The sequence below is a fragment of the Culex pipiens genome, chromosome 3 (genome assembly GCF_016801865.2).
Source record: "Culex pipiens pallens isolate TS chromosome 3, TS_CPP_V2, whole genome shotgun sequence".
Lineage (NCBI taxonomy): Eukaryota > Metazoa > Arthropoda > Insecta > Diptera > Culicidae > Culex > Culex pipiens.
The window spans coordinates 18,638,343-18,658,377 of NC_068939.1; the positions used below are offsets into that span (position 1 = coordinate 18,638,343).

The 20,035-nt window shown below is 35.1% G+C and overlaps 1 protein-coding gene across 2 annotated transcripts in view; it reads left to right on the forward strand.

Moving 5' to 3' along the window:
• LOC120423653 (AP-2 complex subunit mu) overlaps positions 1-20,035 on the forward strand; it is a 24,567-nt gene extending 4,532 nt beyond the window's left edge. Inside the window, exons 1-7 of one of the 2 annotated variants that reach the window (XM_039587535.2) lie at positions 3,266-3,415; positions 12,143-12,432; positions 12,497-12,659; positions 12,722-12,997; positions 13,054-13,507; positions 13,573-13,711; positions 18,409-20,035. In XM_039587535.2, coding sequence (XP_039443469.1) covers positions 12,256-12,432; positions 12,497-12,659; positions 12,722-12,997; positions 13,054-13,507; positions 13,573-13,711; positions 18,409-18,516 — 1,317 coding nt within the window. In that variant the 5' untranslated portion in view covers positions 3,266-3,415; positions 12,143-12,255 and the 3' untranslated portion in view covers positions 18,517-20,035. Of the gene's footprint in view, positions 1-3,265; positions 3,416-12,142; positions 12,433-12,496; positions 12,660-12,721; positions 12,998-13,053; positions 13,508-13,572; positions 13,712-18,408 lie in introns of those variants that run through there. The other variant, XM_052710087.1, reaches the window with a different exon arrangement.

Genomic DNA, 20,035 nt, shown 5'->3' on the forward strand with positions numbered 1-20,035 from the left:
GAAAGAGGAGGAAAAGTGACAGATGTTGCGGCCGCGCCGTGCTGCCAGTTGAACAAACAATGAGGGGTGTTGGGAAGTGTGCAGAATCGGCAGAATAATTTAAATTAAAGAAATCAAATCAAATTTAAAAGTTTAAAATAAACTAAAAGCTTCAAACTTTTTTGCAAGAAAATAGAACAATTGATTTGGTAGTGGTAGAAACAAAACATTGTTGAAAAAAAGCTCTTGTGCCCAGTCACGAAATCCTGTTTTTTTAGAGGGAATTTGAGGACTGTTGTTTTTCGTATTTTTATAGGACCTATTAAAAAAAACGCAAGAAATATTCTAGCAGAGCTGATCCTATAAGAATCCTGCTAGAACGATGGAATATTTCTGCTAGAATGCTCAGTTCTTTGAGAACTCTGCTAGAATACTGCTAGAACGTCGTGACTGGGTGGGTGACTGTCAAACATCAAAAATACCTAGATTTAAAAGACCTGGATTAAAAAATAAACAATCTTGGTTTTGGACAGAGGTGCCCACACATCTGGCAAAGACAATTTTAAACAAAAATATTGTATTTCATTTAATTTTGGGCTGCAAATTTCTTTTGACGACGGAAAATTATTGAATGTTTTGGCGTTCTGTACACAAACATTTAAATTGAGCAATTAAGAGCCTTATTCGTCCAATTTAATTTTTGATCGTGTTTTTGGTGTTCACCTAAACAATCTCCTCGCGTTTCATCATTTCCTTAAATTATCCGAAACCACGATTTTCTGAAAATTCTATTATACAAAATGTAATTATCCGAAGTTTTCATAGAGACTTCGGATAAAAGAATTTTGATCGAATCATTATCTTTTTTAATCGTAACTTTTGAGGTAAATTTAAGTTCATCAATCCCAAATTTGTCGGATCAGGCCCGTTTGCTTCCCATTATGAACGTTACAAAATAAATTGTTAAAGTATCGCAATCGAAATTCATATCAATTCTAGATTTTTTTTTATTTTTGAAATTTGAGTTTTTGATTAATTAATTTTAAACTTAAAAAAAATCAAGATATTTGAATTTCTAATTATTATTTTTTTATTTTTTTTCTAAGGCTGGTACAAATGTTACATAAAGTTTTTGTCTCCCCCCTTCCAAGTTTGCCCGGGGGGGGCAAAAAAATATATTTTTTTTTTCAAAAAACTTCAAGATTTCAATGGAAATTGACAATCAGCTAAAATCAATATAAAATGCATTCCCCTGCGTTTAGAATCATTTTTAGCATGTATGGGTTGATTTAAAAACCTTTTGATTTTTGAAAATTTTATGTACAACGGTAAAAAACACGATTAAAAATCATTTCTGGTAACTTTTTTTTTCATTTCAATGCAAAAACATATTGACAAGACAACAGCCCCCTTGGTAAGAACTATCAAGTAGTAACTTTCTGTCAAGAAGGGCCGCAATGTTAATGTTGCAAAATTTTATTAAAAATCTATTTTAAATCCTTTACGGTCGTACAAAGGGTCATTGTGCTCAGAAAAATAAGATTTATCGTTGTGAACAGTAATATCCCGAATTCATGCTTGATTTTAGGACCCAATTGGGTACTAAAGCCCTATGTAAATTTTTAAGTACAACGGTAAAAAACACGATTAACAACCATTTCTGATCACTTTTTTTCATTTTAACGCAAAAAAATATTGGCAAGACAACATTTTTTCGATGGATCAACTATGGTCCCCTTGGAACGAACTGTCAAGTACACTCAAACCCCGATGGTTTGACACCAATTGTTGTCAAACCAACGGGGTTTCGTTTTAGTTTGACAAACTGGTTACCCTATTCGCAACTTTTTCTTCCATGCTTGCAACCCTATCTGTGTTTATGTTTTGATTTGCGACTTGTTTATAAACAAATCCAGCTTGAGCTGAAGCACGTGGAGAAATTTCTGGTCATCGGTGGGATTTTTTCAACGTAAGTTCGCGGAGCTGCCCGTTGGACCACGTTACGGTGGCCAAACGTATCATGTTTCCGGTGGTCAAACGGATTGTTTTGGAAATTGGTTCGTCACTTTTTAGTTTGACTTTGTCAAACCAACGGGGTACAAACTAAAAAGTGTCAAACGAAAAAGTGACCAACCACCGGGGGTTGAGTGTAGGAGCTTTTCTGTCAAGAAGGACCGCGAGGTTAATTTTTCAAAATTGATTTAAAAATCCATTTTAAACTCTTTGTGGTCGTACAAAGCGTCATTGTACTCAGAAAAATAAGCTTTATCGCTGTAAACAATAATATCAGCAATCTAAGCTTCATTTTAGGACCCAATTGTAGATGTTTGCTATCGCAAAATGTTTTTTTCGCTAAAATTTTTGTTTTCGTCAAATCTTACATTTTTTGCATCTGAACTAGTGTAAAATGAATTTTAAAACACTTTTTCAATGCAAATGTTGAAACTATGGCTTGTTATTTCAATATTTATATATTTTTATTTTTTGTTAACATACGTGCTAAGTTTGATCAAATAGACCTGCACAAATTACAAACAAGATGGCTAAATCTAGGGTTATATTAATGTTCACCGATGAAATAGGTTGTTTTTGGAGATTTTGGTAAAACAAATCTAAATGTGTATGAATAATGAAATCTATGAAATTTTAAATGAATGAATTTTAATTTGTTTTGATTGATTCTTTTTAATTTTTTGTTTTTTTTTTTAAATCTATGAATGTTTAAATTTATGAGTTTTTGGAATTTATGAATATTTAAATTTATATTTTTTTTAATTTAGGTTTTTTTTTTAATTTATTTATTTATTAATTTTAAATTTATGAATTTTAATTTGTACTTTTCAACTCATGAACTTTTAGATTTATCGTTTTAATTTTTTTTTTTAATTTAGGAATTTTTTAGTTTTTTTTTATTTTTTTAAATTTACGATTACACTGAAACCCCGTTGGTTTGACACCAATTATTGTCAAACAAACGGGGTTACTTTTTAGATTGACGTCCTTTTTACACAGCGCACGTTTGGTTTTATAGTATGTGTAAGTCCTGTGTAAAAAGTGACAGTTCGTTTATGTTCGTCACTATTTAGTTTGATTTCGTTAAAAAAAACTAAAAAGTGTCAAACGAAAAAGTGACCAACCATCGGGGTTTGAGTGTAAATGATTCTGAGCTATTTCCAATCCCCCCTCGCTCTGACGTTTCAAATCATCGAAACGTCACCCCGTCTCACTTCTCACGCCCTATTCACTTTCTTTCTCACGTCTCACGCCCCACATTCATCATCATCACTCGCCAGCCAGCAGAAAATCCGATTGTGTCACTTTTTGGAGAAAAGAAGAAAGTTTCGGGCGCCGCTGTTTTCGGTAAAAATCGTCGCGAAAATGAAGTAGCGGCCGCGAAAAAGTGGTGCAAAAGATCCGCGACGTTCGGCCGCATCCGGTGAGTGTGTGTTCCGGCCCGGGGCGAGCCGCAGTTGGGACGGAAACTGCGGATTGTCGTGAAGCGCTTTGCGGTGTAGACCGTCGAGCTGGAAGACATTTTTTTTTCGCCAGCAGAAGAGGCAGCAGCAGGCCACGACCAGTGTCACCACCGCCTTCTCCTCCCTTCTTGTGGGCTTTTGACGTTGACAGGTCGGGGGTTCCTCCCAGTTGCGGGAGGATGACCTTTTACAGTGGCCAATTTGGCTGTAAATTACAGTGCTTTTTTGTTGAAAAGCAGCTCGGTTTTGTTAAGTCATGACCCGCGTAGGGTTGCGTTGGTTCGCAGAAAAACGGGAAGATTGAAAGCCAACTACATATCGATTTCCGATTTTGCGTTTGTTTTTGGCACGAATCATCCGTGTAATAGGATTTCTTTTGGAAGAATCGAATGAATGCAAGCACCGGAAGTTGTTAATACTCTTTCCGAGAAATGCATCATCTCCTTTCTTCAGTAATTTCACCCTCCCTTATCAGTGCCAACAGTTCACATCCAGAAGCAAATTATACTCAATTGAAAAGTACAAGCTACCGATAGTTGATGTAACTTTGTGTTTTACGAGCAGTGATTTTTTTTATTATTAAATTTTATTTGAAATCGTTCAAGAAAATTATTTTCAATTGCATGGACGGCTTTAAATTTTGAAATCAATACAATATAATTTGAGGACAAAAAGACATCAAAGTATTAAACTGGATTTTTTTTCTCGTATTAAGTAGCTCATTTTGAGCAACTTTTGTTCTACGGAAAACTTAACTTCTCTTTTTTTTTTTTTTTTCCATGTTTCGTTAATATTTGTGTCTGAGCGACTTATTCGACTTATTCTATTCTACTATATGTTTTTACGCTCACTTTTACAATTTTTGCTTGTTTTTCATTTTTTTTTACTATAGAATGATATCAAACACGTAAAGCATAATTTTGGATATTACAAAAAAATACTGAATTCTTATTTTTGCTTTTGGATTGAAAACATATCCAAAGTTGACCCCTAAAATAACACATTCTTAAAACATTGACAAAGTCACATAAAACAAAGCAAACTTCCAATTGTACAATTTCCTAAAATTTTACAATTCTTTTAAAAGATAGGAAATTGGATGAAAAATTTGGTTTTGACGAATTTTCAGATCAAAGAGTATAAAAAATTAGGTCTGGTGAGTGAGGGCCTCGTGGCGCGGTGGTTAGCGGCTTCGGCTGCCGATCCCTAAGTTGCTATGGGGCGCGTGTTCGATTCCCGCCTAATCCTCCTGGCCTTCTATCGAATGGGGAAGTAAAACGTCGGTCCATTTGCATTAAAGAGGTTTTGGGTGACTCACCACACATAACCTTCGAATGCTTAGAAATGAGGAGAAACTTGCAACAGAGACCACAAAAGACCCGGGGGTCGTTAATGTGGATTACTTTGTTTTTTTTTTTTTTTTTTGGGTGAGATTGGGTCATACGAAAATGCTTGATAAGGGGTCATCAAAACCTCATTAAAAATGATGAATCGTTATGGTAGGGGAGTAGGGGTAAGACGGGCCACCCTAATAGAGAAGTCTCATAAAATTTACACAACTGATAATTTTGATCTCAAATTACGTACATATTGTTTTACTAGTAGTGACAGAAATTACATAAATTAGTTGGTCCACAATTTTTCCAAATTTTTGCCTAAAAATATCAGTTTTATGCTTTTTCAAAAGTTTAGAATTTTTGAATCAACGATTTAGAGTTAGGTTATTTCTCTTTTTTTCCCTAAAAGAGCACTCAGCTAGCAAAATCTAAACGTAAAAATATGTATTCTCGCGGCAAAGACTAATAATTGATCTCAGTTGAAAGGTTCTCCAAATCTCTGAATTGCAAATGTAGCATCCTGGAACAGAACTGCTAAATTTTAATAAAAACGTTACTTAATCCACCAGAAGGTGGTTGCTGCCTTCCTCCTAAAAGCCTTGCAACCACACAGTACGAAAGCTTTGGCTAACGTTTACTTATGGTACGTTCGTTTGAAGAGCTGGTGTCGGCTCGTCGGTGCCAGTTTTGGTTCAATCAAACGTCATTTGTCAGTGTGCGTGGAACTCGCATGAAACTGAAAAAATATCGAGTGCGGCACTAGAGTTTCAGTTCTAAGATGGCGGCGAAACTCGTGCGGAACTAGCGCGAGTTTCTTCAAAGAAACACTTTGACAGCTCTGAGTGGGGCACTCAGTGTGGAACTAGCCATCAAACGAACGTACCATTAGTAAAGACACTATCCAGATTTTTAAGCGAAGATGGCGTTCGAATGGTGAACGTCCGAAATGTCAAAATCGCGCAATAGCACCAACATTAGAAAAAAAGTATGGCTGTCATGCCGTGTCACACTTGTTTCGTAATGTTGGTACCACTTCGTGATTTTGACATTTCGGGCGTTCACCATTCGAACGCCATCTTCGCTTAAAAATCTGGATACATCTGAGTGCTGCCATCTATAATAAATTTAATGAACCATTTGAAAGCACTGCACTGCCGTTCTACGCATAATTGTCCCATGTCAGTTTTGGACGATTTTGACTTTATGACATTTTTAAGTTTAGTTTGATGTGTACTTAGCATAGCATAGCATTGGTGTCTACCCGTAGTTGCTACTCTGTTATTGACCAGGACCTCCAAGAATTGCTCCGTGGACCACAGATGAAGAGTAGGAACCAATCATCACCACTTCGCAACTTTCAAATGTCCCTATCATGCTAGCCAATCACAGCGCCGGCCACGACCAGTGGTAAGACACGGGGGAAGTGGATAGGAATTTTAGTCCGATACTTGAGTGATGAAGACCGCTAAATCAGCTGCGTCTTCGACAAAGTATCACGTGAGGTTTGAGGGTGTTAGTAAGATGGGTGTGAAGCCAGGATTCACCGTGGTAAGTGATGCGGCCGGTCAAATCTATTTATAGTTCTTAATTCTTCGTATGTTCTTGGATTCATTTTGGAAGCTTTCCAATTTGGTTCACCAAGCTTTTTGTGGTGAATTCTGGTCGTGTTGAAAGTTCAATATTCGCCTAACAATTATGCAACCAGTAAGTGTCCTTGAATTCAACTTGCATTCAATATTGCATTTCCTGTTCTTAGGTACACAGATTCCAATCAAGTTTCTTGGATTCTTATAGCATTCTTAATCCTTCTGGTCAACTAAGCCTCGATGGTCTGGTGGTTAGCATTTTTGTTTGCTGACCCAAAGGACGGGGGATCGAACCCCGCCGCGAGCTAATGAATTTTTCGTTCATATTCAAGTGTTCAGAATTCCTTCTTTCCATAATTTCTCGATAGGAGCAGATGGGAATCGAACCCAGAACCTTCCGCTTACAAAGCGAACAGCGTAACCATTCAGCCACGCCTACCCCCTTTTAAGTTTAGTTTGATGTGTACTTTAAGAAAAACACATAAAATCTGGTACTTTGTTCGGAAACTCATTTAAAACAACACCAAGTCTGTTTGTCCCATCGTTACACTTCTACGCATAATTGTCCCACCAAGTATTTTCTTGCTCGGAATCATTAGTTTTACTAAGCATTATGTCTTGTTTACCTGTTGTATAGCAAGAGAATCGCAAATAAGGGTGATAAACTGCTAACTGGGGCGATTAGGGACACATAGGGCGTATATGAACCCACGGGACAATTATGCGTAGAAACACAGAAATCGGTCGAAAAATTTCAATCGCGTTTTTCTCAGTTGCACTTTTTTGAACATGGGACAATTATGCGTAGAACGGCAGTGCAGTGGTTGTGTGCGTGCACTGAGCGGAAAGTTCCGAAAGCTGCTGAAGGCAAAACACTAATTGAATTGAAAAAGAATTTTAGAACAGAATTTGAAAATTTTAAAATTTAAGAATCTTAGAATTTTAGAATATAAGAGTTTAAAAATTTTAAAATTTTAGAAAAAAATCTTTGCATTTTAGAATTTTTAAATTTTAGGAATTTCTAGAATTTTAAAAATGTCAAGAATTAAAAAAATCAAGAATTATTTTTTTAATTTCAAATTTTTAAGATTTTTTTAATTTTACGGAATTTTTAAATTGGTAAAAAATAAAAAAAAAATAGATTTTTTTTTTAATTTTTGCAAATTTAAAAAAAAAATATTATTTGTAGAATTTTTAAATTTTTTAAAATTTTTTTTTGAATTTTCCAAATTTTAAATTTTTTTTAAATTTTCGAAATTTTTTAATTTTTTTTGAATTTTTAGAATTTTTAGATTTTTTTTTGAATTTTTAGCATTTTTTGATGTATTTTTAAATTTTCTGATTTTTTTGATTTTTCGAATTTTTCGAATTTTTAGAATTCATAGAATTTTTAGAATTTTTAATTTATTTTTGAATTTTTAGAATTTTTAAGATGTCTAGAATTTTTAAATTTTTTAGAATTTTTAGAATTTTTAGAATTTCTAGAATTTTTTGAATTTTTTGAATTTTTTGAATTTTTAGAATTTTTAGAATTTTTAGAGTTTTTTGAATTTTTTATTTTTTTTTAATTTTTGATTTTTTTGAATTTTCAGGATTTTTAAAATTGCTAGAATTAAAATTTTTTAATTTTGTTTGGATTTTTTAAAAATTTTGGAATTTTTAAAGTTTTAATTTTTTTTAAATTATCAGAGATTTAAATTTGAATTTTAAAGATTGAATTTAAATTTTTTATTAAGAATTTCAAGAATTTCATAATTTAAGATTTTCAAGAATTTAAAATATTTGAAGAATTTTACAAATTTTAAAAATTATAAGAATTTAAAGAAAAACAAGAATTTTAGGAACTTTATAAATTTCAAGTATTTCAAGAATTTTAAGAATTTTAATAATTTCAGCTTAGTTTTATCAAGCAGGTTTGTAATTTAAAAAAAATGACGGAATTTTCGGAAATTGGTACCTTAAAGCATTTTGGAAAGCAAAAATGTTTTTGGCACACCAAACTTGTATTCAGTCCAGACTCAATTATCCGAAGGCCTTTGAAAAAATCCACTTCGGATAATCGAATCACGTTTTTTTTCACTGTTATATTTTTGATGGTCAAGCTTAAGTTATGACCCATAAACTACTCTAAAATGATTTAGAATTTTTTATTTTAAGATGGCGGACAAAATGGCGGTGATTACATATTGATAAATGTATTTTTCAATTTAAAAGACAATCAAATCTAGAGTTTTTTTTTGAATAGGTCCTCTAAACATATGTAAGACAATAGTTTATAGGTCCTTAAAAAAACTCTAGAAATATTAAAATTTGACTAAAATGCGGTCGCTGAACTCAAATTTGATGTTAATAAGAAAATTTAATAACACGAAAAAAAAACTTTTTGGATGTGATTCGATTATCCGAAGTACCATACAAACCTTCGGATAATCGAAACTCCGGATAATCGAGTCTGGACTGTAAATACATTTGGATCAACAATATTGTCTCTGAATTCAAAAAATAAAAATGAAATAAATCCTAAACCAAAAGATTACTTTTTCTAAGCGTCACTTACTTGTATAAAATTTTCATGTTAATTTCACTTCTACGTTACACTGAACGCTGATCAAACTATAATTATTTTTTTTGCTGCAGCTCTTACATTTAAAATAATTTAAAAAAAACACAGGGAACATAAAAAGCAGGTAAATAGAAAATTTTCAAAGAAAAAAACATCATCTTCAATGGATAGATTGTTCATACATTGTTAAACGTTTATTTTGTATCAAAAAAGAAATTTTCAAAAGTTTTTTTTTAATAATAAGGCGCGAATTCATGATAGCAGCATAAGTATTGTTCAGAGCGATAAATATTTCGATAATTTATCTAAGACTTTCAATAACTTAGAATGGCATTAATTGGAAAAAAAGATTAAGACAAGATTTTTCTGAGCACGCCTTCCGTCGTATGGGAAAGTAAATGCCTGCCTCTTCATTTTTTTTTTTCTCATAAAATTATTTTTATTAGGTCCTTTTCGTTACTGGGACCTGGTTAGGACCGAGTCGGCTTTTGTAATTACATTTGACTTAATAATTACAGAGGATCTTGTGTGTAAATGTTAGTGGGAGGGGAGCCGATTACCCGCGGCCTACTCGGGGTTAGTAGGGAAGGGATTGATGTTAAAGACAAGATGCCTGCCTCTTCATCTGGAAGCTGATCACAACGCGCTCTCCACCACTCCTTTACCAGAAACTAGCACCCTTCTGAGACCGTGGTCAGCAAAACTGATTCCTCCACGAAACAACACGTTAGCCTGACAAGTTCGTTAGGGGTGCGATAAACTGGAACATGCTGCCTGCTGACCTGAAGCGAACTACATCGGAAGCAACTTTTAAGAGGGGCTGCTTACCTTTCTGGAACCAACCCACCGTCATGCCTGGAGGTCCCCCTAACCACAAGCTAAAGCAGTGTTTCTCAACCGGTGAGGAATTCCCCCCCGGGGGGGAATTTGGCCATTCTAGGGGGGGAATGAGGGTTCAATAGAAATTCAATGCCTTAAATCATTTCTTTGATTAGTAATAACACCATTTGTTTTTTTTTCCCAAAAAATAATAATTAATGTTTAAATTTTTGTGAATTTTGACATTTCTAGAAACAATTGAATTTTTTTTTTATATTTCTCAGGCATTTGTATTTTTCTGGACACAAGCAGATTTTGAAGAACAATTTTTTGAAAAATAATTAGAAATTGAAAAAAAGTTTTTCAAATACCCTGGGCCTTGTAAAGTCAAGGGGCATGATTTGATCCTAGTGCATTAGTTAAAATTTGGGTATACATTCTTTTTTATAAGCACTATGGACACCACTTCATGCTACGAGAACTCGCTTTGTCGCAGCCCCAGGGCTTAAGCGTTGACCGATAAGCTGTCTTCGTGAACTAGGTAGTTCTCCGATAGTGAAAATATCACAATTGCACAAGACACCGCTGCTTCTGTGACTTTTTCACTATCACAATGTGGGATTTAGGTGGGACTTCAGGATAGTACAATTGATTTGTTGCTTAGCATTAGCATTTAAAATAAATCTGTATGCTTTCCAAATCTATTTGATGATAAATTTAGTTGCAATTGTTAAGTCAGAGTAATGCTGTCATTAAACTTTGATTGATGTAGAATACTAGGCATTCGTTTATGTCAAATTGTTCATAGAGTCTCGATCAATCAATAATGTAATGATATCGGACAAAATTCGTTGATCTGTTGAACTAACGGTTTTCGGATTATGGTTGTATCGACCGTTGTTGCGAATCGAGGAACTACGGATCTTTTGACGTAAATGGTCATTTCTTTTTCAAATGGCGATTTCTATCCTATTTGTATATCAGTTCACAATTTTTATTGTTTTTTTGATAGAAGTAGTATTACAACAGTTAAAGGAACGTTTAGTTTTGAACATTAAGTTTAGAGGATTTTAGATTAAAATTTATATTTTCAATCCAAAGTAGTTAGCAAATGAATATTTGGACTTAAATGAATAATTGAATAAGTTGGACTTATAAATAACACACAACTGTACATTTATTCTAGAGTCAGATCCATACAGCGTCAGTGTTTATTTGGTCGAAGTGTACTAATTCATTGGCAGATCTGATTCTAGTTGTAATGTACGACAAGACTACTGACGGACGTGACAGGACGAGGGCCCAGTTTAGAGGTTTCAACATCAACGATGTGCGGCTGGACCACCCTCCCAAAAAAAAAAAAAAAAAATTGAAAAAAAGTTTTTCAAATATTATTTAAGATTGTTTCAATTCTTCACATTTTTTAGATTAATCTGTCTTCTGCCGCAGATAATTATTAATTTTATTTAATATTTGTACAAATTTTACAATTGTATTTATTTATTGTAATTTAAACGAAAAAAAAGCCTAGAATAGTGGCTTTTCTTGTTCAACAAAATTGATCAAATAAACAAGCAATCAATCAAAATCGACCTGCGTTGTATGTAAGTTATTTTAAAATTAAAATAAAACGTTTTCAAATAGCTACTATAATTTATTGCGTAATTTACACTTTAATTTGTTATGCAAATTGTAATCTTTTTGCAAACCTAAAAAAAAATTAATTATATTTGTGTACTGATAACAGTAAATTAAAAATAAGGAAGGGGGGGGGGGGGGGAATGAAGTTCTTGCAAACCAGTCAAGGGGGGAATGGATCGCAAAAGGTTGAGAAACACTGAGCTAAAGGAAGAGTAGAACTGGTAGACAATGAACTCGGACTACGCTGCTTGGAACAACCCCGAGACGAGACAAGACGTGCTGACAACTAGAAGGACGACACGACCCAAATTGTGTCCAATTTAGTTTTATTTAATGTTAGGTTATCAAATTGTACTCAAACAACACCGGAACAATTACGGAAGAAGCAATTTAAAAGGTGAAAACCGGCCGTTAGGTTAGGTCGTTAGGTCAATTTCAGGTGTAGCAGTCGTCTCATTGGAAAAGTATAAACCTGCTTAGTTAGTCGGTCAGCATTTGGACTCACAATCAGAAGGTCATCAGTTCCAATCTCGGGCATGATAGAAGCTCATGTGTAAAAATAGATTAAGATCGCCTACCAGTTTAAAGAAAACATATTTCAGTACTAAAAAAATTTTTTTTGTCGTTTTGTTTAAATCCAAAATAGCATCAATTCACGGTACACAAAAGCACCAAAAGCAGTGGGCGTTTTTATTAAATCAGTCCCTGTGTCTGTTTCCCCTCCACGTTCTTCACTTCAAGAGAAAGCTGATAAGGAGAGAAATAATTCCCCCGCAACGAGCGCTGTAGAACCTACCATCATCATCATTTCAAGAGCAAATTAAAGGAAAGCAGAAGGAAGGAAGGACGGCAAGATGATCGGCGGGTTGTTCGTGTACAACCACAAGGGCGAGGTGCTGATCTCGCGCGTGTACCGCGACGACATCGGCCGGAACGCGGTGGACGCGTTCCGGGTGAACGTGATCCACGCCCGGCAGCAGGTCCGCTCGCCCGTCACCAACATCGCCCGCACCAGCTTCTTCCACATCAAGGTGGGTTCAACTCCTCTCTAGCTAGGGAGATTTTGTGTTGACCGTGTTTTGTTTCCACTTGCAGAGAGCAAACATCTGGTTGGCCGCGGTCACCAAGCAAAATGTGAACGCCGCGATGGTGTTCGAGTTCCTGCTGAAGATCATCGACGTGATGCAGTCCTACTTTGGCAAGATCTCCGAGGAGAACATCAAAAACAACTTCGTCCTGATCTACGAGCTGCTCGATGGTGAGTTCTGTGACTGCTTCTTGGTGGGGTTGAGTTGATTCAAAAGTGTGCAATTCTCGCAGAAATTCTGGACTTTGGCTATCCGCAAAACTCGGATACCGGCGTCCTGAAGACGTTCATCACGCAGCAGGGCATCAAGACGGCCACCAAGGAGGAGCAGGCCCAGATCACGTCGCAGGTGACGGGCCAGATCGGATGGCGTCGCGAGGGCATCAAATACCGCCGGAACGAGCTGTTCCTGGACGTGCTGGAATACGTGAACCTGCTGATGAGTCCGCAGGGCCAGGTCCTTTCGGCGCACGTGGCCGGCAAGGTCGTCATGAAGTCGTACCTGTCAGGTTGGTACTTTCACGAATTGTAAGAAGCTTATTCACAAGACTTCCGCAACCCGCAGGAATGCCCGAGTGCAAGTTCGGCATCAACGACAAGATCGTGATGGAGGCCAAGGGCCGCAGCGGCATCTCCGGCAACGCCGACAACGAAGCGTCCCGGTCGGGCAAACCGGTGGTGGTGATCGACGACTGCCAGTTCCACCAGTGCGTCAAGCTGAGCAAGTTCGAGACGGAACACTCGATCAGCTTCATCCCGCCGGACGGTGAGTTCGAGCTGATGCGCTACCGCACGACCAAGGACATCTCGTTGCCGTTCCGGGTGATACCGCTGGTGCGCGAGGTTGGCCGCACCAAGATGGAGGTCAAGGTGGTGCTCAAGTCGAACTTTAAGCCGTCGCTGCTCGGCCAGAAGATCGAGGTCAAGATTCCGACGCCGCTCAACACGTCCGGCGTGCAGCTCATCTGTCTGAAGGGCAAGGCCAAGTACAAGGCGTCGGAGAATGCGATCGTGTGGAAGTGAGTTGCGCCAGATGCTGCGATCGAACAATATCAAACAAATATCTAATGATTTAACTTTACAGAATTAAGCGCATGGCTGGCATGAAGGAAACGCAACTGTCGGCGGAAATTGAACTGCTCGAGACGGACACCAAGAAGAAGTGGACGCGGCCACCGATCTCGATGAACTTTGAGGTGCCGTTCGCGCCGTCCGGGTTCAAGGTAGGTTCACTAGTCACTGGTTGATGCCGTGAAAGCGCATAGATGTGAAACGTAATTTTGAAGTCTTTGACGACACCGTTGACGTTCTGTCCACGATCTCCCACCGGGCATGTCCAACTTGCAAATCGCTGAAATCATGGTATATTACGGCGAAGTACGGAAGTACTCACAATCAGGGACGAAGTGTGAAGAGACACTTTTTGGCAGGCGTCCGTCGGAAACGTGCGGATATCGTGAGCGGCATGTCAATTACAAAACATTAAAATTGCTTGAATTAAATGCAAATTCTATACCAATTTTTGTTTTTGGGATGGTCTGATTAGTTGTTAGAATAACAGATCCACAAAAAAAAATGTAATGCAAAAACAAATTAATGAATATTATTTTTTACCGCTTTCTCTGTTAACAGCTTATCCAGCCATTTCAATAAAAAAACGTAAATTAATCCACCTTTAGGTTGTTGGTGCCTTCTTCGCATTTATAAAGTGAATACACTACACAGCCTCAAAAAAGTGTATAAATAACAGTTATTTTTACCAAAATATCTGAGATCCGGCCTAAAAAAAAAGTATTAAAGACACTAAAGTACTTATAACTTTGGATAGAGTGGTCAGATCTTCAATCTTTTGGGCTTGTTGGAAAGGTCTTTTGTTTACCTATCCTACGATGGGTCGCATGATAGATCCGGACAGCTTTTTTTATCAATATATTTGAGATCCGGCCCCAATTTTTTTTTTGCAATTCCACTGTGAAACTGTCAACTTTTCCTGTCCTTCTGGAGAAACGAAACGGCCTACTTTTCCCTACCAAAAATAACAGAATGGAAAATTAATACCTTACAATAACAGTGCTGAAAAGTTCTACTTTTCAGCACTGAAATGGGTGCTGAAAAGTTGAACTTTTCAACACTAGTATCGAAAAGTAACATTTTTCAATATTTTTTGGTTTTGACCGATGAATTTACTAAACACATGAATATTTGACATAAAATTCCATTAAAGAAGCGTTTTTCGGAATTGCAAAAAATGTTGTAAGCAACTTGTTGCAAAACTTGATTTTTTCAGCACTCGTCGTATTTATCCAACTCGGTAAACCTCGTTGGATAAATGTACAACTCGTGCTGAAAAAATCGTCTTTTTGCAACTTGTTGCATAAACTACTATTATAGATGCAACATAAGTGCTCATAATGTTTGATAAGATTGTCAGATCTTCAATCATTTGGATTTTTTGGCATTGGAAAGGTCTTTTAAATACCTTTCTAAAAATGTATAGCAAGACGGGATTTCTTACAAAAACCACCCTTTTACAATCTTTCGAAGTTTAGCTAAACTGGTTTTTTAAGCATAACTTTTGAAGTACTTTTCTAAACTTCATAATATTAACTAGGGTCTTGTGGGACCCCAAGACGGATTTAATGAGACTGAAACGGTCCAAATCGGTTCAGCCAGTCCGAAGAAAATCGTGTGCATATTTAATGGTGCACGGACTCACATCCAGACACACGCAAAGACATTTGTTCAGAATTTGATTCTGAGTCGATAGGTATTCGTGAAGGTGGGTCTACGAGGTCGAATAAAGAAGTTCATTTTTCGAGTGATTTTATAGCCTTTCCTCATTGAGGTGAGGAAGGCAAAACAATAATGCATTTTGTTATTTAGACATTATTCCTTCTGCTCGGGTTACTTACTGGCAGAATGGTTCATTTTTGTGAAACTGGATTTACGATTCTCATTTGACTGAAATTTCTCAAAAATAAAAATTTAAACGCTGGTTATTGTTTTCAGAAAACAAGGAAACTTAAGTGGTTCAAAAAAGTTTAAACAAATTACAACTCGAAGCAGTTTCTTGAAAAAAAAAAAAAACATTAACAGAAAATTGAAGAAGCATTTTTAAATGCAAACACCTAAGTGTTATAAGTTGCATTTCAATTTCAAACATTTAAATGTTATGACAAAATAAGTATTTTTAACAAGAAGAAACTTAATTTATTCAAAACATTCAAAATGCTTTTTCGAAATGTCTCAAGTTTTATGAAACGTTATTTTAGGGTATTTTATTTATTTATTTTTTGTAATGAAGAAAAGTATTCATGTGTTAGAAATTTGTTTTTCTTACATGTAGTTGGATGAAACATTGTCCATACATACTCTATGTCTAACGAAGTTTTTTTCATACAAGTCTTTATACAATTTTGCGAGCTGGTCATACAAAATAAGCTTTTGAAATGTCCGAAAATGTGTATCTTGAGAAGGGATTCTCTGATCGATAGGTGTATTTGGCAAAATTATAGCTCATAAGTAATAGTTATGGAAAGGGAGCATTCTTTTATTATGTAACGCAAATTTTCCAGCAAAAATGTCAAATGAGAAAAAATAAAACAATTACCACAAAACAGCTCATTTACCAGTAAGAAAAAAGTCATGCTTGTGTTTGAACAGCCACCTACTTTGTAGATGTAAACAATGTGGGATCATTCGAAAATCACGTTACGCATTCTTTCTAACATTGTCAAACTGAATTTTCAAAAATCATTTCTAGATGCAAAATCAAATTAGCAATCGAAAATTACTTTACTCATTTTTTATTTAGTGCACCATTTTTGAGTTATAAGAATTTTCAATTTTAGTTTTCGAAATCTGCTCCGTACAATTTTCTTTTTTCTCCATTGAAGATCTGACTGCTGGTAGAGATACAGCCTCTTAATGTTGTAATTTTGCGAAAAAAATAGTCTATTGTATTTTTTTTACTCTTTTAAATAATAATATTTTTTTTTAATTTAAAATTTTTCAAGAATCTAGAGTAACCTTTTGAAAGGGCTTAAAAATTATCTTGAACATTTTCAGATCAAGAAAAACATTTCAAAAGTGCGTAATATTTTTGAAAAGATCAGACAACTTTACGAATGATTCAATTTCTGAGATTGAACGTCGGACCATTAGTTTCAGAGATATCAGTTTGGGTGATTGAGTATCAACTTCAATTCTCGCTTTCATTTATTAGAAGGGTCCTATCTACATGGCGTTTTGAAAAAGTAATCTAGAATTCTTGTTTTTTTTTATATATTTGAGTGACTGTATTTCAGGAACGAAGAGACCAATCTTCGAAGTTTCTTTCTAAGCTTTTTGAAAAGAAAAAAAAATACTTTTTTCAGAGATGACACTTTTTGGTACGATTTTCAAAAAGCCAAAAAATGTTGATGTTTTCTCAAAATTAGAATTGCATATTTGTGAATTTGACTTTAAAAAACCCGCTGTGTTGTACAATTTATAACTTACCAAAATATACCTTTTTTGGACGCCAGAATATTTTTTTTCAAAACTCTGAAAATACGGATTTTATGAATTAATTTTTAGTAATAAAAGATAATTTAAAAAACGAGTATTTCGTTAGAGTGTAATTCTGAAAAAACCTGACGGGACCGTCCATAAGCCACGTGGTTTATGGATGGCCCCAAACATACAGCTTTGCCGAAGACATCAAAGCGTTATAAAAATTGATCCAGACAGACGGCAGATGCAGACTTTTGAATATTTAAATAATACTTTTGTATGGTTAGCTTTCAAAACTGTATGAAGACTTGTATGGGCTTTGCCAAACATTCAATATTACGCCATTTTGAAAATATTGTTTTCGAAAAGATCGGATATATCACGAATGTTTCTTATTTTAACATTGAAAATCGGACCATTAGTTGCTGCGATATCGACATTAGAAAATGGTGGGTTGTTTGGGTGGGACTTAGAAAACATCAATTTTCCTGTTTTCAAACCTTTGCATTGCAATATCTCAGCAACTAAAGGTCGTATCAACAAAGTCCGAAGAAGCAAAATATAGAGAATTTTCTCAGCTTTTCAAAAATATTTTTTCTAAAAGTGTGCAAACATGTGCACTAATTTAAAAAATGAAAAACTGAGACTATTTTCAAAAAAGTTACCTAAAAAAGGCTATAACTTGAAAACGGTGCACTTTATCAAAATTTCACTTAAGTACTTTTTGATTGCAAATTTCTGAAAAGTTGGCATTTAATGTCCCCTAAAACATACGCAAATGAAAAAAAATAAAAATAGTGTTTTTTTTTGCAAATCAAGTTTTAGTGACAAAAAGTTAAATTAAAAATCACCGTAATTTTTTTTACCGTGTATCATTTATTTTTTTCAGTGTAGTCCTTATCCATACCCATACCTACATTACAGAAGACACCAAATCAATCAAAAAATTCCTTCATAAGACACAATTTTTATAATTTCCATATATCATTTTTGTATGGACAGCTGCCAAATTTGTATGGAAAATTATATGGACAAACTAATGATGCATAATGTCTTCTTTGGGCATACCGAAAGCACCAAAAAAGTTTCAGCCGGATTAAAAAATACAAAAAAATCGAATGATCAAAATCTCGGAGAACTGCTCTTATCTTCTACCGAAATTCGTTAACTTTTTTTTTACGAATTTTAGTAAAATTTAAAAAAAGTGATGTTTTCTTATTGTTTGGGGAGATTTTTGTTTAAGATTACGGTGAAAAAATGGGGTTTCCTATGTTTGTAGACTCGTGTCAAAAAAGCTCTAGAACAGTTGATCATTTTTTTATATTAAAATGTTTCAAAAATTGGCTCACTTTTTTGAATATTTCTTAGATCACTTCAAAGTTAATTTTGATGCAAAATCATCTCTATTTTTTATCCCGCTTACCAGGTGCGCTACCTGAAGGTGTTCGAGCCTAAGCTCAACTACTCGGACCACGACGTGATCAAATGGGTGCGGTACATCGGTCGCAGCGGGCTGTACGAGACTCGGTGTTAAGGAGACAAAAAATAGTAAACACTCGGAAATACTTCATACACACACACAACACTCATAGCAAAAGGAGAAGATCAACTCTGTTCGATGTATTCGTGGTAGTTTCTCGTTTGTAAGGTAGAAAACAAGAAGGAGGAGCAACGACACTTGTGCGAGCGCAATAATCGAAAGACCGGAAGATGACAAGTGAGGCCAACTTCTTTTGTTACAGAGAGAAACCGACACACACATGCGCATATTGTTAATGCGGGAAAAATAAGAAAACAACACAAAGATTTTCATTCAATGTAAAGGCAAATAATCGTGGAAAAGTTTAAGTAACATAATACAGACAAAACAAAGCAAATATTGGACAAAACAAAACTGCAAAAAGTTATCAAGTATCTTTTGGAACGAAAAATAAAACAAAACTCCTTATTCTCGTTATTATGATTATATTACAAAATAAAAATAAATCATCTAATATAAATATATAAAAAGAAAAATCTATAGACCATCGCGAGCACGAGCGTTAAATTTAGAAAGTTAGGCTATTCTAGTGAAACTTGTTTGCGCGGTAAATCATTTTTATTTGAAGAGAGAAATAAAAAATCTACCAAACTCGAACCATGCTTGCTTTTCCGTGTTGCTGCGAACCTTTTGAATCTCTGTCTCAGCTTGGCGATTTCTTCGTTCTGTACATATTTGACTTGTTCACTCTTTTTTGCTCGTTAAAAGTTTTATTTTATTTCATAGTCTCTTTGATCCATTCCATTGTGGTAGCATTCAGCGTTGCTTCCAGTTTTGATTTCTTTTCTCAAGAAAATAATAAAAAAACGAGCATTATCGAAATAATGAAAACGAGTATTCTTCAACCATTTGCATGACCAAGCCGAATAAAAACTGTACAAAATAACGAAACATCTTACTGCAAAAATTAAATCCGCTGAGTAAAAAAGTGTTAAATCGCTGTAACCCACAGGCCATAATAAAAGTATCGTTAAAGATGTCCTCACCACCACCACCACCTGATCGTGTTTCCGTTACACACACTGAAATAAAAGCACACGCATCATTCAATCAAACACAGAAATGAACACTTGACAAGCCGCAGTTCATCCATCACAAAACAGAAATGATTTAAATGTTTTCCAAGGCAAGCAAAATCGGCGAAATCACATTGTAATAGTGCTTGTTGCGCGCAGCCAATAATAAAATAATAAACAAAAGTAATAAATTTAATGTTTGAGCGCGGAGAGGAGAGTCAAATCGATGATTTACTACTAGTAGACACAAAATAAAAAGCAAACAAAAATCGATGAAATTTACACAAACAAACACACACACGCAAACTATATGCTAATCTACAGAAAAGAAGGAAAGAAAATAAAAATAAATACGCTACCATACATAAAAGAAATTAAAAAAATACTATGAATGAATTTATGCTGAAGCTATCTATAATATAGAGACAGTAAATGACATAGTAATATTAAAAGAAGGTGGAATAAACTCATGAACATAGTTGTTGAAAACAGGTGAA